The 22,328-nt window shown below is 30.2% G+C and overlaps 2 protein-coding genes and 3 non-coding genes across 8 annotated transcripts; 3 read left to right on the top strand and 2 right to left on the bottom strand.

The window, feature by feature from the left end:
- Positions 1-1,107: 1,107 nt before the first annotated feature.
- On the top strand, positions 1,108-1,182 carry LOC123887764. The gene has a single exon (XR_006801762.1). It is a non-coding gene; the product is annotated as a small nucleolar RNA SNORD18 (small nucleolar RNA).
- A 157-nt stretch (positions 1,183-1,339) lies between these two features.
- LOC123887839 lies at positions 1,340-1,471 on the top strand. The gene has a single exon (XR_006801830.1). It is a non-coding gene; the product is annotated as a small nucleolar RNA U19 (small nucleolar RNA).
- A 54-nt stretch (positions 1,472-1,525) lies between these two features.
- LOC123887878 lies at positions 1,526-1,609 on the top strand. The gene has a single exon (XR_006801867.1). It is a non-coding gene; the product is annotated as a small nucleolar RNA snoR138 (small nucleolar RNA).
- Positions 1,610-6,048: 4,439 nt separating this feature from the next.
- On the bottom strand, positions 6,049-8,162 carry LOC123885772. Its single transcript, XM_045935091.1, has 2 exons — positions 7,336-8,162; positions 6,049-6,494 (listed from the first exon to the last, which is right to left on the bottom strand). Exons 1-2 carry the CDS (start codon positions 7,924-7,926, stop codon positions 6,375-6,377), a joined length of 711 nt encoding a protein of 236 aa, XP_045791047.1. The 5' UTR covers positions 7,927-8,162; the 3' UTR covers positions 6,049-6,374.
- Positions 8,163-10,773: 2,611 nt separating this feature from the next.
- On the bottom strand, positions 10,774-17,827 carry LOC123885253 (5'-adenylylsulfate reductase-like 5). 4 transcript variants are annotated; one of them, XR_006801113.1, is made up of 5 exons: positions 17,344-17,827; positions 12,345-12,526; positions 11,667-11,794; positions 11,021-11,522; positions 10,774-10,964 (listed from the first exon to the last, which is right to left on the bottom strand). XR_006801113.1 is itself a non-coding variant. In XM_045934526.1 (4 exons), the coding sequence occupies exons 1-4, from the start codon at positions 17,485-17,487 to the stop codon at positions 11,107-11,109; spliced, it is 870 nt and encodes a 289-aa protein (XP_045790482.1). In that variant the 5' UTR covers positions 17,488-17,826; the 3' UTR covers positions 10,774-11,106. The 4 variants fall into 4 exon arrangements, 3 of the variants coding, with proteins under 3 accessions (XP_045790482.1, XP_045790484.1, XP_045790483.1); XM_045934526.1 differs by having other exon boundaries at positions 10,774-11,522; positions 17,344-17,826; XM_045934528.1 differs by having other exon boundaries at positions 10,774-11,522; positions 11,667-11,791; positions 17,344-17,819.
- Between the last annotated feature and the right edge of the window lie 4,501 nt (positions 17,828-22,328).

The following is a 22,328-nucleotide window of genomic DNA, read 5'->3' as shown; positions in this document are numbered from 1 at the left end:
TTTGAAATACTAAACGATGTCCGATTTGAGTAAATAACCACTCGTTGGAAAGCTTAGGGTGTCAAGAATACAAATATAATTTTTGTTTTGAGGGTTAACTATCCAATTGGTTCAGTTTGACGAAATAATGGGTACTGGTACAGAAACATAGCATAAACTTTTCTCAAACTTGTAGATAGATTTTCTCATACTATACTTAATGAAATTTAACAATTACGGTGTCAATCTTGTAGTAAATTTTGTCTTATTTACACTGGATAAAAAATTATTAGCATACGACTTATATTCAGAGAGCTATGATAAATTTACCACAGGTATCTCTACAACATTTTGCAGAAACTTTTCTCAAACTTGTAGGTAGATTTTCTCATACTATACTTAATGAAATTTAATAATTCCGGTGTCAATCTTGTAGTAAATTTTGTCTTCTTTACACTGGATTAAAAATCATTAGCATACGACCTATATTCAGAGAGATATGATAAATTTACCACAGGTAGCTCTACACGAATTTTCACATAAATTTTCCTTCTTTTTGGGAGGTATATGTTATTTCGGTTTATATAAACCGAATTTTTTTTCCATGTTTAAAAACTTCGGTTTATATAAACCGAAGTTTGTTGGCAAAAAATTTTCATACCACAAGGGGCAAAATGAAATTTTTAGGGGTAGAAAAGAAATGAGGGGGGGTCGGGAGAGAAAACTTCATAAAACTTTCAAAACAAACATTTAGCCCAAAAAAGGAAAAGATTATAAAAAAGAAGTAACCAACATATTATGGTGTATTAGAAGAAACTTACGGTGCTATTAGCAAATTCTCCAACGAGAGACAGATTCAGAGGCCCATTTAACTTAACCCGGGTCATACCAAATCTTCCCCTCAAATTAGGGTTTCCATTTTCTAGCTTATAAATTCACACTGTCTCTCTCTCTGTCCCAAGCCTCTCACTTCTATGTTTATTTAGTTTAGTATTTCATTCTTGTGTTCTTGTTCTCTGATGATTATTATTCAATTTGTTTCTTCATCTTCATGTTTTTCATGTTTATTTCAATTTTTTATTTTATTTTATTTTCATACAATAAATATTTGTTTGAATTGAAACAAAAGAGACATGATGATGTTTACATTGGTCCGTGTTTCTGAATTACTGTGACAGACAACCTTTTCCAATTTCTGATCTCTTTTATAAACAATTTTAATAATTTTTTATATATTTTATTTTGTATTTTTTGATTATTAGTTGTTTATTACTATGATTTAGTTGTTATGGCTGTGATTTTCTGTATTTATGTATTCCTATGTCCCTTTGAGTAGTCCTATGAAAATCATCAATTTCATATGTGACTTAGTTAGGGGGCAAAAATTAATATAGAAATCTAATGTTTATTAGATTTTATTCATAGATAGGTATATTGAAGGAGCAATCTTTTTCTCTCATATCAGTTGTTCTTCAAGCAGCCTCTCACATTTTTATGTAATTTTTTTACTGTGATTTTTAATTGATATTTTGTATTTTTTTTTTCATTTGCCTTCGAATAACTAAATGACTATATATAATATAAATGTTGTTTAGTTCAGACAGAGGCACATATCAAATATTAAATATCTGAGTTTGTTTGATGGTAGGGAACTATATTTCATTCTGTTCTATACCAGTTATATTTGGATATTCATATTTCAAATTTGTTTTTGAATTAATACACTTTGAAATTCTAAATTTGGTGGTTGATTTTAGCATAGTTTTTTTTTTTGGTTCACTCATAGTTATGTATAGAAAATTCATAGTATTTATAAACAGGTGATATATGTGACTGTGTTGCTGTTCTGGTATTTTGATAAGTTAAATTCATAGTATTTATAAACAGGTGATATATGTGACTGTGTTGCTGTTCTGGTCCCAGTATAGAAAATTCATAGTATTTATAAATAGGTGATATATGCAACTGTGTTGCTGTTCTGGTATTTTGATAAGTTCATAGTATTTATAAACAGGTGATATATGTGACTGTGTTGCTGTTCTGGTATTTTGATAAGTTAAATTCATAGTATTTATAAACAGGTGATATATGTGACTGTGTTGCTGTTCTGGTCCCAGTATAGAAAATTCATAGTATTTATAAATAGGTGATATATGCAACTGTGTTGCTGTTCTGGTATTTTGATAAGTTCATAGTATTTATAAACAGGTGATATATGTGACTGTGTTGCTGTTCTGGTATTTTGATAAGTTAAATTCATAGTATTTATAAACAGGTGATATATGTGACTGTATTGCTGTTCTGGTCGCAGTATATTTATATATTTCACTTGTTTATGCATCTATGATTTTTGTTATTAATCATTATATCATATAGTGACTATGTTGTGGATGTTTTGTTTGATTCTTCATTTTAAAGCTAAATAATATTCAACATGATTTTATATACAGCCTCCACCAAACAGCTGAATGATCTTGTTTTATAGATTTTTTGGTTCGCACGGTGGCTAAAATTGATAGGGTTTTACCCTCTGAATTCTCAATCTTTTTGAATGAAAAGAACAAAATATTATTATCTTTGTTCTTTTCTCATTTAGTTTCGGACATTGCTTTTGTTTATTATTTTCATGAATATAAATACTTTTAGTATTACTAGTAAAATTTGCAGTATTACTAATAAGCTGATTAGTTTTATGTTGCAAAAAGCTTGAGTCTAGTTTCTCAGTCAATGATATATCATCAACTTTGGTATGTGTTTTGCATACATTTCAAATTTGTATATATTTTCACAATTCACCCCTTTGATTAACTTTCATGGTAAAATATTTATCAATTATTCAGTTCTAAAAACTCGAGAATCTTATGTGGATCATATACACCATATACACGTAGGTGCTGTGCATACATTTTAGATCATTTTGTAGTCAATGATGAATTAAAATATGTGCACAACATCTTACTTGCATATGCTGACCGGTCGATATGAATTTCATCTCCTCATTTATTTTTTTAGTTAATAAGTTAACATTCTCCTAAATTTTTTTAGTGGAAGGTGTTAAACTTAAATGCAATATTGATTCTCATTGTATTCTACAAAGATTGATTGCAATATATTGTTTAAGCAAGTGTTAAGAAACACGGGACTTTCGTTGATCAAATGCACTATTCATATGTCTTGTTTGTATAAATGCAAGAGTTCATATATTTTGGGATGAAGGTAGGATTAATTGCAATATTGTTTAGCACCAAATTACACAGCTAAATCATCGATGATTCTCTGAAACGTTCAGAAGTAACATATAACACAAATTTGTGATCGTCACCATCAAGAATCAATAGTAGATGAATGAAAAATCACGAAGTGAAACTCAAGACGCATAACAAAATAGAATCAATATGTTAATGTACCGTAATGTCCATTGTGATGTACAATGTTTGATTTTGCATTGTATAAAGACGCATAACAAAATTTTAAATATGTAAAAATATTTTATTTATTATTTCAGTAAAAATAACAATTATTGAAACAATTAAAATTATAAAAACTACATATAAAATTTTGTAATAATCTAAGAGAAGTCAAAAAGAGAATAACATATACATATGGATATGCAGTGATATTCTAACAACAAAAGTTGAACAACATCGTTGACACATTTTAAATAAATAATATTATTATTTTAACTATAAAACAAAATATTATTTTACTCTTTTGCTTAAAAAAATATTCCCAAATTCTCTCTCCGCGGCCCCAGTTCTACTCCTCATCACGCGACTCTTTCTACTCTCATAGCTACCACTACAAAGTTTCTCTATTTTTATGCTGTGAAAAACTTTGAATAATTTTAATTGATGTCTCTGCAGCCCTAGTTCTTCTCTCTATGTCATCTTGGTTCACGGCACAGGTATGTGGTGAGTGGCGGCCAAGGTGGAAGAGAGTGGCTGCGTGAGAGGGAGAACAAGGGCATGAGTAGTGGAACAAGTCGCCACATGACGTAGTGGTCGAGATAGACACTGTGGGTTAACCGCCGAGAAGGAAAGCAGTTGACGGCGACATCGAACATCAGAGATGCTACTTGAAAGAGATGAGGGAAGAGGGATGTAGTAGCAGAGTTGTAGCAAAAGGAGGAAGAAGATGCGAGAAATAAAACAGAAACAAAGGATAAAGAGTATTTTTTTTTAACTGTTGTACGCTGGACAAAAAGTTGTCCCTAACTTTAGTAAAAATCGATTAGTTGTCCTGTCCATCAACATTTATTTTGTGTTGTACTTCCTTCTTTTTTTAGATCAAACACTGGACAATTAGTTTTAGCAAATTAAATGCACCCAAATGCTCCATTTTGGTGTGGTCTATAAGAATCTGTCAGTCATCTTTTTATAATATTTTAACTACAAAAATAATTGAATAAACTCGATGTGAATTCACTGCCTCTATTAGTTCTAAGACACTTAATTTGACAACTTAACTCTTTTTCAACAAATTTCTTTAAAATTTCAAAAGCACTCGATCTTTCTTGCAAGGGACATCTGCATCATAAAGATTGTGAAACAATTGATATGGGGATTAGGGTTGTGTGCAGTCAGCCCAATAATTACCATCAAATTAAGATTCAACGATCCAAAATTTAAGCTCGAATTTTCTATTTATAAATAATTAAAATTCAATTATAAATTTTATACCAAAAAATAAAATTCAATTATAAAATATGAACCATCTAATCTTAATCAAATGGTTCAGATACACTAACTCTGAGCTGAATCCACATCCTTGATATGGTGGATCCCAATTTCAAGTATTTGAATTAGCTAGGAACATCATTTTCATTCTTATTAAAACTCACCACCACACTACATCAACACCATGTGCTATTGTTATCCGTCCATATGGGCAAGTCATTGTTAGATGTGTTCAATTTTATTTTTTCTCTTTTGGTAGGATGGATAAATTTTTATGTTGAATTTTGCACTTACAATTCCAAATTAAAAATTCAGTATTTTAAATTCTAAAATAGCAAATAAATAAAATTTAACAAAAATATCTTTCATCTATAAAATAAACTAGATTTTTTTCATCCATGTCATTCTCACCAACAAATTAACCATTAAAATTTGCTGATAAAAATATCATAATTATCAAGAAAAAAAATCAGAAATATCTTGATGTGATGGATAATTCTTAGCAGTTAGCTGATTGGGAAAAGAGAGAAGTAACCAATTGACAATAACCCTTCCCTTGACATTGGCAACTTTAGTGGTAGATATATGGAACTCAAAAATAGGGAAGTTCCCTCATATAGAAATAGAAAAGAAGATTGAAATATCCTACTTGAGAGTGATGAGACATATTTTTTTTCCAAGTATTTTAATGGCTAAAAATTTCACATGAATAAATAGGATGTTTGGATTCAAATCTCGACTCCTACATGTATAAATGTCTCTACACCAACTGAACTAAACAGGAACTTGAGACACATATTTTTATCATTAGTTAAAATGAAATATAATGATACATATTGATGATCATTGATGGTTAAGTTTTAAATATGCTCTATAATAAAGTCATTGTATTTATTGAATTGAGTTCACTATTTAAGTAAGAACATTGTAAAATCCTAAAAATTTTAAGATTTTACACGTTCACTACTTAAGTAGAGAACTGCAGGAGGTGTCAAATTATTCATTTTTATAACGTATGCTACTTAAGTAGCGAAAAGGTAAAAGTAAAAATTAGCAAGGCGCGAGAGAAAATTTAGGGAGCGCCAAATTATTCATTTTTATAACGTATGCTACTTAAGTAGCGAAAAGGTAAAAGTAAAAATTAGCAAGGCGTGAGAGAAAATTTAGGGAGCGTCAAAAGAAATTCTTCTGCCAATGATCATAAGTAAAAAATATATTGATTATCTTAATACATTAAGGTTCAACTCAATCGACAAATATCAATATTGTCAAGTTGAACGTTTCTTTTACCTAAATTTAAATATGGATTTTCCCAGTTGTGTTTGAATTACAAGTGGTAATTGTCATTTTATCATTTTATCTGCAAATAAATAAATAAAGGAGTAACGTTTGTCTATGGGAAAAATTTACACATATATACTTGTATTGGCAAAATTATACAGTTTCTCCGACTTTGATACTTCAAAACTATAGACCAAATAATAGTGAAAAATCCGCTATAATTTGTGACTTAATTTTTATTTTTTTTGGTGAATAATTTGTGACTTAATTTTACAAAGACCATAGAAAATGTATCAATATCATATTTACAAGGATGAGCAATAAGGGAACATCATAGTGCATCATGTTATTTACATTAATAAATACTGATAGATTTTATGCCACTGTTTCCCATTATATACTCCAAATGATTCATGAATTAAGCACTTAATTGATGCTTCAATCAAAGAGATCATAGTTGCCACCAACTGTTATGTGTGCTTTTGTTATAGGAACCCCTCTTACTACAGCAATTGCTTCATTCAATTTTGTTGCATGCTGCACCACTTGCTTAATCCTCTGTAATTAAAACCAAGGGTTAGTTCAATATACACTAACTCATAATCAAATTGAATATTTAGACCAAATTTAGTCAAATATTAGTATTTCATGTAGATTTTGAAGAAATAGTAAAATTGTGATCCACAAAGTCAAATTTAAGTAATAGAGTGACTTTGCTATTACGATTCATTAAGATTCAACTCTTGACGTTTTGATTCGTACATTAATAAGAATTGGAGTATCAAACAAATTTTATACTCCTTCTGGTCTCATATATAAGTAAAGATTTATTTTTGAGATTTATTGAATAATTAATGTATCTGAACCATATATGAACCATATACATTAATTATTCAATGAATCTGAAAAATGAATCTTTGTTTATATATGAGATCAGAGGGAGAATAGTCAAAGAATCTATGCAGTTCAAAATTGTCTGATCAGAATTAAACAGCTAAATTTTATAAATCTCGATAAATCTTAATAGTTCTACATCATTGATTTTGATCGAATAGTCCTGACAAACTGACTACAACTCCACAAACCTAAATAACCCAGATCATTCAACCATGTTTCATAAGTCTCCAATACTACAATCTAATTGAAACCTTAACCACATAGTGACCAAAATTATAGCTACAAAAATCTTATTTGTTTATAACTTTTCATATTTTCAAAGATATTGGTATAACCTCACGATCAATTAAAACCATGACAAAATTCTATATTAAATCAGATTCTTCGACCGAAATTAATCGTTCTCAAAACGGATAAATATTTCACAATAATAATATGGCTACAATTTTTTTTTTATATAAACAAACATAAAAACATTTGAAAAACTAAGAAATTTACTAACCTTGTCATCATTATATATTTGGAACCTCATCTTCTTGTCATGTTGATTTTTCTTCCTTTGTTGACTTCCAAAGAACAAAACACAAATAGAAGCAGCAACAACACCAAAAGTACAAATAGCACCAACACCACTAAGACTCCATTTCCATAAATTAAAACCACTATTGTTTTCTTCTTCCCAATTTGAATCTTCTTCATTATGACCAAACACATCTTTCTCAACAATCATTCTTGGAGAAGTAATAATCTCTTTGCTACTACTTGACTTTGGTGACTCAATTTTCATGTCAACAAATTCATTTTCCTTAATCTTAAAAAAAACTTGTGACACATTCTCTTCTTGATCACCTTCAAAAGATTGATTCTTTGTTATGTCTTTCAAAAAAACATCATTTGATGTGTTACCAATTTTGAGGTCTAATGGAATTTGTAAAGGGACAAGTTGGTTTTGTTTTCTTGGTGATGTTGGATATAAATATTCCATTTCAAAAGCACTTTCTGATCCTTCTCCTAGGAAATTTTTTTTCTCACCATCTTCATTGAAATCAAAGTAGCCATCATTAGAGATGGATTCCCATTCATCAAGATCCATCTCCAAGAGGGTGAATTTGGATTTAGAAGAGTGATTTGAAGCTAGAATGAGTAGTATAAATTATAATAAATGGAACAAAGATAAATTAGTAAATAAATAAAAGTTGGACTTTCAAATATTATAGGTGAGGTTTTATTGAATTAATTAAATATGGAAGTGGTTTTCTAGGAATTTTGTTATGGTGACTTCAAAGAGTAAGCTACCATTAAGGACATGAGCTACATGACATATAGTTTTGAGTGCTTATCTAAATTGAATATGACAAAATTAGAAATGGTCCATGTGGTCCCACCAAGGAAAATTGCCTCTTATGATATGATTCAAAGATATTTACTACTAATCAATTTTCTGTTGGGTTATTTATTTTTCTAATATCCAATAGATTGTAAAGGGACAAGTTGGTTTTGATTTCTTGGTGGCAATGGATACAAATATTGATAATTTTATTTTATTATGGATGGTTTGTGATGGTTAATTTTAAATAAAACTAAAGCTATTATGTGTGTAAAGTTTGGGTTTTTTTTATTTTAATGAAAAATATTAGGTGAATTAGATCTTAGAGTTCACTAGAGTAGGAAAAATCTCTAAGGGCCCGTTTGGTGCACAGGATAAGAGACAGGTTAGGATAACTGTATCATATCCTGCCGCAATCCAGTGTTTGGTGATACAGCAGGATATGATAAGTTAATCCTGAAGCTTATCCTATCCTGTCTCTCTAGTTATAATTCTTATCCTGAATTTGAGCTGGGTTACCAGCAGGATAGGATAAGAAAAAAAAACACTAATTTATTTTATAAAATATATTTTAAAATACATAAAATAAAATTAATAAAATATAAATAATAAAATAATTAATTTTTAAATATATATGTGATTTTCTCACACGGGTAATTTTGTAATTTATATATTCTAAAAAAACAAAATTTTACTAAAATTACAATATTTTAAAGTAAAATGATTATTAAAAAATTGACAAATAGGAATATTAATTTAAATTTTATAAAAAATTAAATATAATTATTTTGCAATAGTAGTTTGATTATTTACGTATGAGATATATCATATATTTATTTGGCTTATCTAACATGTATATATTATTGAGTTATTTATTTGATCATGATTCATATAAAAAATTAAACTTGATTATTTTCTCATAATTTTTATTTGAAATTATATAAAGTTATTTGATTACCTATTCATATTTTTTATTTATAAAATTAAAAGTATTACAAAATAATTTTAAAAAAATAACAATTGTTTTACAATAGTAATTTTGTCATTATCATTTAAATATGTTATATATCTTATCATATTATTATGAGCTATTAAAAATAAAATATAATAGTTATCATGTTTGTGTATCCTGTGTGCACCAAACACAGGATATGATAACTGAGTATAACTGTTATCCTGCTGTTATCATATCCTATTCTTATCCTGTTTTATATCATATCCTGTCACTATGCTATCCTGCGCACCAAACGGGCCCTAAAGCTCGAGAAAATAATTACAAAAAAATGTTGTGCAACGGTCGGTGCTAACCACCCGCACCACCTTCTGTCCAGATTTCGGCTGTCCTGTTCCCGTCGTTTTCTGGTTGTTGAAGCTCACCACTGACTTTCTCCGACTGGTGGTCGTTTTCAATGGTGGGTGGTTGTTTGTTCTTTCGAATATGTGGGATTGGATTGGTCAAATCTGGTTTTATGTTGTGATTCAAATCACCATCGACAATATTGAATATCTTCGTGTTGTTTTGTTGGAAGCATCCACGATCAAAGGACTTGTGCGTAGATACTCCGTGATGACGGTAGTAGTTGTTTATCGTACTAATGGGCTTGCTGGTTTGGTGATTCATGTGTTTGTGGTGCTCATTTTCGTTGATTTGAATGGTTTTGGGTTTACTTTCAACAAAACTTGATTCGCCAGAGGTTGCTCGAACGGGCTAGATGCGTGGATGCTCTGTGTTGACAGTAGGTGTAGATCATCATACCTCGAGAGATTGGATCGTTTTAGGCTCATCTCCAGTTGTTCAACGGTCTTGGGTCTTAATCAGATCTTTCTCAATATTAAAGGAATTGATGGACTCGAAAGGGTCATATATTGCTTGATTTCGTTTGTTGTAGGAAGTTGATGGTACGTGGATTGTCTTCGTGTTAACGATTAGTTCATTTGTCGTGAATTTTTAGGACTTCTAGTTTGTCTGTTATGATTAATTAGAGGTTGAATTTATTTCAATCGTCCTACGCAAGTTTCACTGGGTTAGATCTATGTCCCCCAGTTTATGTACTTTTTTTTTTCTTTTTTAATTAGTATAATGAGATATAGACAGATGATGGGGGCGAAGCCTGTTTTATCTCCTAATATTAGTTGTCCTTCGCTTAGCAAAAAAAAAAATAAAAAATTGAGTAAATAATTATTATTTTGGTGCTCAAAATTGTACGATCCAATCAAGAGTGTTTTGGGAAGACAAATAGCAACTTAGTCTTTTGAACAAATATTTATTTAAAGAATAATCATCAAAACTATTGAAAGACGTACATATTATCTTTTTTTGGTCTTAAATTCTTCAGTTTCTAAAAGAAATTGTATGATAATCTGGAGTTCGGTAGTATATAAATTTTTACGCCATTAATATTCACAAAGAAATTTTACACCACATTACCTGATTGGAACAGTCTCATCTCGATCGGAACAGTCTAAGCCAATTGAATCATAACTCAAAAGTCTTGCTGGTTTCTCCATCATAATGCTTTCTTTTTCAAGACTATAGAAACATTGGAGTTGGTTTTGTTTCAAATCGCTTGTGCACGAGAGAGGAAGGGAATGGGGGTTGCGAAGGATGTTCATATATTACAACATGTGTATAAATAACTCCATTCAGAAACAACTAATTTACACAAAAAAAAGGAAAACAGTTCTCAAATTTACAAGTCTGTTCCTTCCTCCCAAAACCCAACTCAAACACAAATCAACATTTTGCTATAAGCTCTACCAGTAAATTAAGCAGGAGAGAGAGAGAGAGAGAGAGAGAGAGAGAGAGAGAGAGAGAGAGAGAGAGAGAGAGAGACTATATGCTGTCAAGCTTCACCTGCAGCATGAGGATATTATCTGATAAAAACAAACTCATAACTACCCTCACAACGACATTGTAAGGTTGTTAGTTCAAACCTTGGAATGATTTCATCTAGCCGACGATGACTCGCCCAGAGAAACAGAAGCCAAAGACGAAGCCCAAACCCGCGCACTCCTTGCCCTCTCGTGAAAAATCCTCGTCTTGCAAAGTCCTAGCTTAGTCCAAATCCTCCTCACATCAATCACTTGAAGCACACGTCCCATCGCTTGGCTTGTCTCGCCGAATATTTGCATGTTCAGATGAGGAATACAGGAAACCCAGAATGCTCGGAGACGCAATATGATCTTGGGAAATACGAAAAGAAGTATCCTCAAACAGATAAACATCACAGAGAACACTAAGCACGGTTCCCTTTTTAATGTTTCTTTAAGCGGCAGACCCATCAATGACTTCAGGCTAGAGTCCTCATCACTCGTCATGCTGCTTGGTTGAGCGATAGCAACATTACTGCTTGCTTCAAATCCTGAGACAGGTAAATGCAGGTAATAAGCTTACATGATAAGGCTATATCAGTCACTGTTAGAGTTCACGCGAGTTGTTACTCCAAAAAATGATCGTCTTAAATAATGCACTGTAAATTTACAAACAAGGATCAGGATATGCTTACTTGTGTTTCTTTCGTAAAATTCCAATAGAGAGAGAAAATCATTTGGACCACGATATCTCAACCTTGAGGTCTGGTTCACCAATAATATTGAAGGCAAGCTATTGATTCCATATTTTGAATATAAGCTGCTGAATAAAGCAAATTTAGATATTGACAGATTTTATAACCGTAGCTAACTGAATAGTGCCATAGTTTCAACAAAATTAAAATTCATTTACAAAATACAAAGTAGAAAAGGAAACAATAGTATAGTTAAACAACGTTTTAAAAACCAAACCGAGAACCAGCCACTTTGCAAGTTGATTTGATCCCGGTTGTACAGCAATCCAATTGAACCAGGATTAAACAGTGGTTGGTTCAACCAGCTATTTTTAATACTATTTCACTTATTTATTTCTTTGTCATCTGGTTCAACCGTTTCAAATGTGATTGAACCGATTGAACCATGGCCCAGAAGTTTCATTGGTTCAATTTGGTCCAAATTATAAAACATTGATTAAAAACTACTCAATGACATCATTTAGCTTTAGCCTAACAAAATAGGAAGCTCAAAGATTACAGAACAAGCATGCTATATCTCCAAAACCAAGCAAATATAGCATCCAGTATAGCGGAAGAAATTGAGTTCATAATAATTATTATCCAGGAAATTAAAAATAGCAGGGATAGCTTAAAAACCTTGGCAAAGCTGATGATTGCTCAATAACCAAATGCTCTATTTGAGGAAACATGGAACTAAGAGTTTCAAATTTAGGAAGCATCCTACGTGAAAATGGGCACCAGGAAGCATAGAAGAGTATAGAGACAGACTCGGTCTTCTTTCTGCCAGATAGAAGTTCTTCTATGAAATTTCCATCCACCTGAATAAATCAAATGAAAAGTTAAATATTTTGCCGTCGGAAAGCAGAATATGAAAACTGGTATTGTTCAGCAAAGCATAATTAAATCAATAAATCGATGTAACGATTTATTCTAATTATGAGGTTGAGGTTAAACTAAATAACAAAATCTGTAATGGCAAACAGTGAATCGCATTCGATAAATTAAAATAAATACATAAATAAATGTTAGACATAGTATGGTATGTTAATTGTTAGGAACCCGAGAATCGATATGGAAAGAATGAACAGTTTATTGAAAGATTGAGAAAGGATAAAAGAGAATAGGAGAGAAATCTCTCCTCCAAGGGTTTTCAACTCACAATGGAGTCACTACTCTATCCACAAATTTTTACAATATTCAATAATGATCCCTCTAACTTCAAAACCTCCCTATTTATACATAATAGTCCTAACTAATAATAACTTCCCTAACTAAATGAGAGAAAAACAAAGCATGTCGCGTGGAAAGAAAACAAAAATTGCTCACCTAGTCATCTTTAATTTCTAGTTTCTACCAATAAAATGAAACAAAAAATATACAATTCCAGCACAAATCTATCCATTTCTCTGTTTTAATATGGCCACTCCAGTCCATAAAAACAGACCGTTTTCTTGAACTCGATAGATAGCCAATCAATTCAAAATTCAGATTTCAAATTAAGTCAATACTATTCAAAGGAAAAGTTATTGTCGTTTTCAATACAGTCCAATTTACTTTTTAAATCCAGCCAAATCATTTTGCAATGAAGAATCAAGGACATTTAAGAACTCACGTATCGTTCTCAATTAATCTCCTTTTTAGATTTACTTCTTGGGAAAATACCACTAAAACAAAAACAGACAAACAATTTTCCTATCACGAAAAAGGGCTTTCAGAAATCTCATATTGGAATGGATTATGGATTAATTGAGAACGATACGTGAAATTGCAAACAAACCTAATAGCTTAAGGTTTTAGATCAAGGTGTAATGTCAAACCCACACAACTGTAGTTCCATGCTAAAAATATAAAAAGGAGACCTACTCTGGGCTTGACAAGACAAGCGGCCTAACCCAATAAATTGGAAGTGCAGCCTAAGAAGGGACTAGAAATAATCAAAATCTTACCTACTTTCTCAACATAAAAATAATCAAGGAGTATTTAGTTTTGCTGAGAGCAGTCCAACAGTTTGTTACTTGTCACATGATTCCAAAGATAATAGAAGTTTAACAGCATTTTATAGAACTACCCAACTTCTGCTTTTCCAACAAAGCTGACACTGATATACCAATTCAGACAAAAAGCACAAACAGTGAAACAGTACAATAATTGAGTCCACTCTAAGCAATAAATCATAGTAATGGCTACCCTCCTTTAAAGTGGAAACAAAAAATCTACAAAGTCGCAAAGAAGGACACTGCAATGAATTCAATTGTTTGCTATAAAATAGAAAAGCAGTTCTAAAAAAATCAATTCCATTTCAAAAAGAAGATCTCTCTGTGTTGAAACTACGATTTTAGCTTTTGACTCCAAACACGATTTTTACATTTAAATTTATTTATCATTCAACTCACTTTTACATATATGAATCCTAACATAAATCACTTTGTATTCAACCAAATTTAAACTAAAATCAACTTTACAAAATCAATTCATTCAAAATAAATTTTTGTCACTGCAGAACTAAGCACACTAGCGTAATCTATTTTTCCATATGGTTAAATTTGTCTATAGCATAGATCAAACTTTGAATCTCCTACATAATACTCCTTCATCATTCCAACCTATATAATACTAAGCTAAAGATTATCCATTTTCACATATAAGAAAAATAATCAAAATTCAAACATAATCTAAAAAATCAAGGGACAATCAAAACAGAACGAATCTCGATATCCAGAAATTAATTTCACAAGAGAAATAACAAAATAAATAAAAATGTAACCAGAAAATTGATCCAAATCATGAAAATTACAAAAAATAAAAAGATAGAGATGAAGAAATTGGGGAAATTATGAGGAACCTGAAGAAGTGGATTGGATTGGATGAAGAATGGGCACTGAGATTGAAGATGAAAGAGAAAGGAAGGAGGTTTGGGGATGCAGGAGGAGGAGGATTGAAGAATGGAGAAAGCGGTCATGGAGAGAAGAAGAAGTGAAACAGCCATTGATAGATTGAGGAGAAGATGATGAAGAGAAAAGGGGGTTTCGTTTGTTCGGCGTTGTGTTTATGTTGCGGCGGCAATGAGTTGGTTGGTGAATTTTGATTTGATGATAAAGAAAAAGGAGTTTCCAGGAAGCTATTGGAATAGGGAAGTTATGTAAAAAACATAATAATTAATAATAATAATAATAATAATAATACACAAAAAATATATGGCATGTACGTATGTGGTTATATGATTATTATGTACGAATCTCTCTCTCTCTCTCTCTCTCTCTCTCTCTCTCTCTTACATTCAAATACTTAAATATCGCTTTCTCTCTCACGAGGAGTGTGTCTCGTGTGGAGTTGGATTTTTTTACTTATTCTCTTTTTCTGAGTTGTGTGCTTTTTTATCAAAATACAAAGGGTTAAATATATTTTTGGTCCCTATAAAATTAGATAAAATTGTTTGGTCCATGTAAAAAAAAAGTGGGCATGTTTTGGTCCTATAAATCTATCCCTTTCTCTGAATTAATATGGTCACTCCAATCCATAAAAACAGACCGTTCTCTAGAATTTGATAGAAAACCAATCAATTGAAAATTCAGATTTCAAATATAGCTACTATTCAAAGGAAAAGTTATTGTCATTTTCAATACAGTCAAATATACTTTTTAAATCCAGCTAAATCCTTTTGCAACAAAGAATCAAGGGCATTTAAGAACTGAAGTCTCCAACCCCCATAAATCATTTAAGACAACAATCTCCTTTTTCGATTTACTTCTTGGGAAACTACCATTAAAACAAAAACAGACAAACAATTTTCCCATCACTAAAAACGGCTTTCGGAAAATTGAATAACAAGTTATGAAATCCCACATTGGATGGAATGGATTAATTAAGAACTATATGTGAAATTGCAAATAAACCTAATATCTTAATGTTTTAGATCAAGCTGTAATGTCAAACCCACAACTACGGTTCCATGCTAATCATCATATAAAAAGGAGACCTGTTTTGAGCTTGACAAGACACGCAGCCTAACCCAATAAATTGACAGCGCAACCTAAGCCTGACTAACATAAAAAGGAATTTGTAAGTCTATGAATTCTGGTTATGTTAGTCAGGCATAGGGTGTATTGGGATAGTAATTTGAGTAGTTGATATTATTCGTAATGAAATCCCTCTTGTCTATGGTTCATGATTCATTGTTGGCTTGACTATGATAAATTTTGCATTGATTCCTCTTCTTAATTTCAGTTGTTCACCTACTTCATTTACTAGTTACCCTCTTCAACTACGCTTCAAGCACACCCAAATTGACTAAGCTGCCCTCATGTCTCTCTTTCTTCCTCAAGAAATCTCCCCTTCTATCAGATTTTCACTTCACATTTTTTTGTCCCTTCTTCCCATTTAAACAAAGCTGTCAACTATCAACTCAGGTTGCACGCATGGGAGCCACACCAAAACAAAACTTATAGGAAATGGGACTAGAGTTGTAGTATGTGAATGACTTGGTTGAAATAATCAAAATCTTACCTATTTTCTTGACAAAAATATAATCAAGGAGTATTTATTTTTGGGAGATAGCAATCCAACAGCTGTTACTTGTCACATGATTCAGAAGATAATAGAAGTTTAACATCATTTTATTTACCACAAAATGGCTCCACGTAAGAATTTAATTAAATCCTCAATCATAAACTCAAAAAATTACATCTCTAAAAAGGTCGATATTTTAGAACCACCCAAGTTCTGTTGTTCCAACAAAACTGATCCTGATGATATACCAATTCAGACAAAAAGCACAAACAGTAAAACAGTACAATAATTGAGTCCAATCCAAGCAATAAATCATAGTAATGGCTACCCTCCTTTAAAGTGGAAACAAAAAATCTACAAAGTCTCAAAGAAAGGACACTACAATGAATTCAATTGTTTGCTATTAAATAGAAAAACAGTCCTAAAAAAATCAAAACTAAAAAATTACATGAAACTACCCGCAACACACCTTTCCTTCAATACTTATGTTATTTCCAATTCTACAAAATCATAAAATTTTCAAAAAGGAAAAGTGAAGTATATGTTTATTTCCAACTCACTTTTACATATATGAATCCTAACATAAACCGCTTTATGTTCAACTCAATTTAAACTAAAATCAATTTTTGTCACCGCAGAATCAAACACATTAACTTAATCTATTTCTTCGTAGGCAAATATTAGTGGTTAATTTTGTCCATAGCATAGATCAAACTCTAAATCTCCCCCTACATAATACTCATTCGGCATCCTAACCTATAATTTTATTTTATTTTTGTCAGATAGCCTAGTAACTAGAAATTCCACCTTGGTGCCCCAGCCCCTGCAAATAAATTGTGATGCCCTGCCAACTTAGCTAAGCTCTCACGGGACATCATCCTAACATATAATTCTATTACTAGGCTAACTATTATCCATTTTCATATAATATAAGAAAAATAATAAAAATTGGAACAAAATCTAAAAAATCAAGCCGCAATCAAAACAAAAATTCTAAATATCCAGAAATTAATCTAGTAAGAGAAATAATAAATTAAGTAAAAAGTAATCACACAAATTGATCGAAATCATGAAAATTACATATAAAATAATAGAAAAATTAAGAAAAATTAGGGAAAGGATTTGGAACCTGAAGAGGTGGATTGGATTGGACGAAGATTGGACATTGAGATTGAAGATTAAAGAGAAAGGAAGGAGGTTCGGGGATGCATGAGGAAGCGGATTGAAGAATAGAGAAAACGGTTATGGAGAGAAGAAGAAGCGAAACAGCCATAGATGATAGATTGAGAAGAAGAAGAAGGGTAAGGAAGGTAAATAGGAGAAGAAGGGGAAGGGTAAAACGGGAAATAAAGGGGAAATGTTTTTTTTTTGTGTGTGTTGTGGCGGTGGCGGTGAGTTGGTTGGTGAAATTTTGATTTGGTGATAAAGAAAAAGGAGTTTCCAGCCAGATTTTGGAATTGGGGGAGTTATGTCAAAAACAATGATAATACACAAAAACAAAATCTATGGTATGTAATGTATGCATGTATGTGTTGTGTTTATGTGGTTATATTGTTATGTTTATGTATGAATCTCTCTCTTACATTCAAATACTTAAATATCTCTTTCTCTCTCAAAGACTGTGTCTTGTGTGGAGGTTGGATTTTTTTATTTTTATTTTTCTTTGGTTTCTTTTTTCTTGCCAACCGGAGTAGTATTCCGGAACATTAAGGGTCCATTTGTTTCGAAGTAGATGAGAAGAAAGAGAGGTGAGGATATATTTTTAATAAAGGGTAATTTTGGTACAAACTCTCAAATATCTCAAATATTATTTATTTATTTTTTTTTGTAGAAACTTTCTCAAACTCTAAGGGTCTAAAAAAAATTATTTGAGAGTTTCTAAAAAATATAATATATGAGATATTTGAGACCAAAATTATCTTTTATTAAAAATATTTTCTCATTTTTTTTCCCCTCCATCTACTTCGAACCAAACAGACCTTAAGGAAGTTAAAAATTGAGGACACTGTTATATTTTAGTTCAATTGAGGATATTATTGCATTTTGTCAATTATGCATGTTGTGGTATTTTGTCAATATATATCAATAAACTCAAAGATATTAGAACAATGTCAAATATATAATTTATATTTTAGAGATACAACTATATCCTCAAATCATGTGAAAATTTTAGCATTACATAAAAAAAATTGAGAATGTGATTTTATTGAGGTTTGTGATTCTAAATTTGAAGGAAATAGTATGACATTCACGGCTAATGTAAAGCAGAGTATATTAAAGGAAATAAAACAGATATTTCTACAAAATCATCGTCAAGTAAAGCTTCAGATCAACTATATAGAAGATTAATTGGTTTTCCTCATCCCAGACGCAGTTGTCCTTATGATGAGAAGATATAAATGTGTAGCAAATTCTAATATGGACCACTTCTTCAAGTGATCCATGGTGCAGGGGCCAAAAATAAAATTGGATTTTGTGTAACATTGCACGTGTTAAAACAACTAAAAGTAGTAACTTTTTTATTAAAAAACAACAATTATTTATTAAAAGATTATACATTTAATATAAAATGCATAAATTTCAATACAAATTTACTATTTCGAACTTCTTAACATTTGTAAATTTGCACATGATAGAAAAATCCAATAAAAATTATAATTTAATAGGAACAAAAAAATATTTAACCCTAAAAAACATATAAATTTTATTATTAAACGATATGTCATTTTACATTTATCAATTAGTTGAACAATTAATTTAAAAAAAAAAAATCAATTACCTAGCTATCAAGTATAAATCATTAGCCAACGTATCCATTTTTGACCAAATAAGGGACATGTTTTTTTATCAGATTTTCCAGAAAAAAATCTAATTTTTTAAAAAAAAAATCACTTTTTTTATTTTACTTGTGTTTGTTTCAGTTTTTTTCAAAAATCATTTTTTTCTTCAAAAAATCTATTTTTTTTAAAAAAAATCACTTTTTTTATTTTACTTGTGTTTGTTTCAGTTTTTTTCAAAAATCATTTTTTTCTTCAAAAAATCTATTTTTTTAAAAAAAAAATCACTTTTTTTATTTTACTTGTGTTTGTTTCAGTTTTTTTCAAAAATCATTTTTTTTCTTCAAAATGAAAAGCTATTGAAGCTATTTTCAATAGCTTTCTTCAAATCTATTTTTTTGAAAACCATTTTATGAGAAAATAGATTTTTATGATTGTAAACAAATGGAAAATAGTTTTAGATTTTCTTTAAAATTTCTATAAAAAAAATCTCTAAATTTTTTTCAAAAAAATTATTTTTTTAAAACTTAAACAAACACACAAGGTCCTATAAGAAATTAAATTGAAGAAAATACGAACTAGTGTTCACTAGAAATTATTCAAAAAAATAAAAAATAAAAAAATTGTGTAGGAAGGAAGTATAAATAATGTTGTTTTGAATGCAAAATATATATTTTGTTGTGTCCTTAACTTATAGGAGTACTAATTAACATTAAACATGACACTTAAATTAACCGGTACTAATTTGAGAAGCTCTTAAAATTTGGGTTATTTTCTTCATTCTTACTACAGTACTTTACTGGATTCACTTTCCCTTGTCAGAGAAAATCTATTAGAAAATTCTAAAAAGTTTTTGCCTTTACCAATTAGTATTACCTTCCAAACTTGCTTCAGCTGGGGTTAGCTTTCTCTTTTTCAGTAAGCGGGAAGGAGACAAACACAGTAGTCTTTATATGTATCTGTTCTATTTTTTAAATGGTTTGAGGCATTCTCTTTTCTTCCCCACTTGTTACGAGATGTTATTATTTGGTCCATATGTTTGTTTTGATCTTGCATTTCGCAGGTTTTGTTCAGAATCTTATACAAAAGCAAAAACATATTGAAGCTGTTAGATTCATCTGTGCTTATAACATGGCAAACAAGAATCAATCAGTTGATCATCTGTTGCGGAAACATGTGGAGAGTGCAAAAGTGATTTCTGAGAACAATTGCAAGAAAACAAACCACATTGCAATCAAGGTTCGTTTTTCTTTTTCATATTCCTTTCTATTTTATGAAACATTTCACACATTCATCTTAGTTATAAATAAGTGGAATGTGAATTCAGGATAAGGCAAGAGACCAAGAAATTGATACTCTAGAAACTGTTCTACAGTGCATTTCGGATAACAAAATAGAATCTGTGGATTTACTTAGCCAGGTTCAAAGTAGAATTCTTGAGCTAAATAGACAGAAAGGAAAATAGCATTTGTATTTGGAGGTAGGGTCATCATCCAAATGCTCAATGTGCAAAGAGAAAAGATATTTTGACATCTAAAATCGACATCCGACACTAGATTGCTATTTTGCTACAATGTCATTGCAGCTTTCAATCTTCTCACGGAAAGACAAAATCAGTTCTCTCTCAGACTCGGTTCTTCATCACATTCTCTCCTTTCTTCCGACGAAAGACGCTGTTGCCACAAGCGTGCTCTCAAAAAGGTGGAAACCACTATTGTTCTCACAGCTCAACCTCCAATTCAAGGACAAACACTTTCCAGACGCTTTCACCTTCCGCCACTTCTTCTATTCCATCATCACCATGCGAGATAAAACTCTACAAATCCTCTCATTCAACCTTAATTGTCGTCACCACGACTTTCACTACAAAACCGATTTATATATCTATATCTATATCTGTATGACCAAATTTGAGTGGCATTGTTCAATTTAAAAGAATATATTGGTAGACTCTTACAATTTCAATGACTTGTTACTCACAACTTAACCCATATGGAGCTTATATTCAAATTCCCCCTTCCACCGGGGTCGTGGAAGTGGCTGACAAAACTTCTTCAAAGTTTAAGTTACAAACTCTTGATGAGATTAATGTTAGGCCACCGCTTTCTTATTTATTTATTTATTTATTATTTTTAAATTTTTAAGTTATAGTACTTATATATATTTTTAAAAAATCCAACTGTAAATCATTGTCAGGTTGATAAATTTGATAAATTTCGCCTTCACAATATTGGAGAATGGAGGGATCCAACAACCGCTCCAGAATGTCTTTCATCTCATCTTACAACATGCACAATTAGAAATTACGGCCGCTTAAACTGCAAATATTAACTTTTTAATGTCATGTTAATTTTTTTTTTTTATTTTATATTTCAACTGATTTAAAGACCCGTGCATACCATTGAGTTTTATTCGATATTTGCGTTTGTCGTTATGTTAAGAAAGGTAGAAAATATATTTTGTGTCAAAAAAAGGTAGAAAATATTTTAGAATTAAATATTTAAAAAACTTTTATTCAATATTTAAGTTTGTCATTATATTAAGATAGAAAATTTATTTATAATTAAATATTTAAAAAATTGTTATATAATATTGTTAAAATATAAGTGGAATTTCGACAAAAAAAGTGGAATTATTTTGTTTTTTCTTGTAAACTTATTTATTCATTTTTTTTTCATGTTTCAGTGCCAAATAATTGTCCCGTGTATATTTTTATTCAAAATTAAAAATTTTATTAAGAATATTTAGGCTAATTTAGTAAGTTTGATACTAATTAACTTTATTATTTAGTGATTAGTAGTAAATTTGGTAGTAATATTTTTGACTTAAAACTTGGTAGTAATATTGTTTATATTTCTTTTCGTTTTTTGATGAAAAATATTTTTTATGTTTCTGTTTTTTAGAGTGTATTTTTTTTTTAAAATTTCTTTATTCCTACTTTTATGCAGTTTCTTCTTATTTTTTCAATATTCTTTCTATAATTTTTTTATTGACTAATTTTTTTATTGATATTTTTTTCTTCCTATTTTTATTTGCATAGATTATTATGTTTTGTTCCTATTTTTAGCATATCATCTTTTTACTGTATTTATCTTATATTTTTTATATATATTTTTTAGTCAAATTACAATGAAGATATAAAATCTGCAACGTGGTTAAAATTAATAAGAATAAATTATTAAATTTGGTGGTAATCGATTTTAATATATTATTAGAATTAGAAGTAGAAAATAGTTACTATATTTCAAAAAAAGTAATTAATATTAATTATTATTATTATTAAATAGAAAAATAAAATATAAGTCTCTTAACATGCTACATATATAAAAGCAAAGCA

This window comes from Trifolium pratense, linkage group LG5 (assembly GCF_020283565.1).
Source record: "Trifolium pratense cultivar HEN17-A07 linkage group LG5, ARS_RC_1.1, whole genome shotgun sequence".
In the NCBI taxonomy this organism is placed as follows: domain Eukaryota; kingdom Viridiplantae; phylum Streptophyta; class Magnoliopsida; order Fabales; family Fabaceae; genus Trifolium; species Trifolium pratense.
Note: the sequence above shows the minus strand (reverse complement) of the source record. Positions and strands in the feature narration are given on the sequence as shown.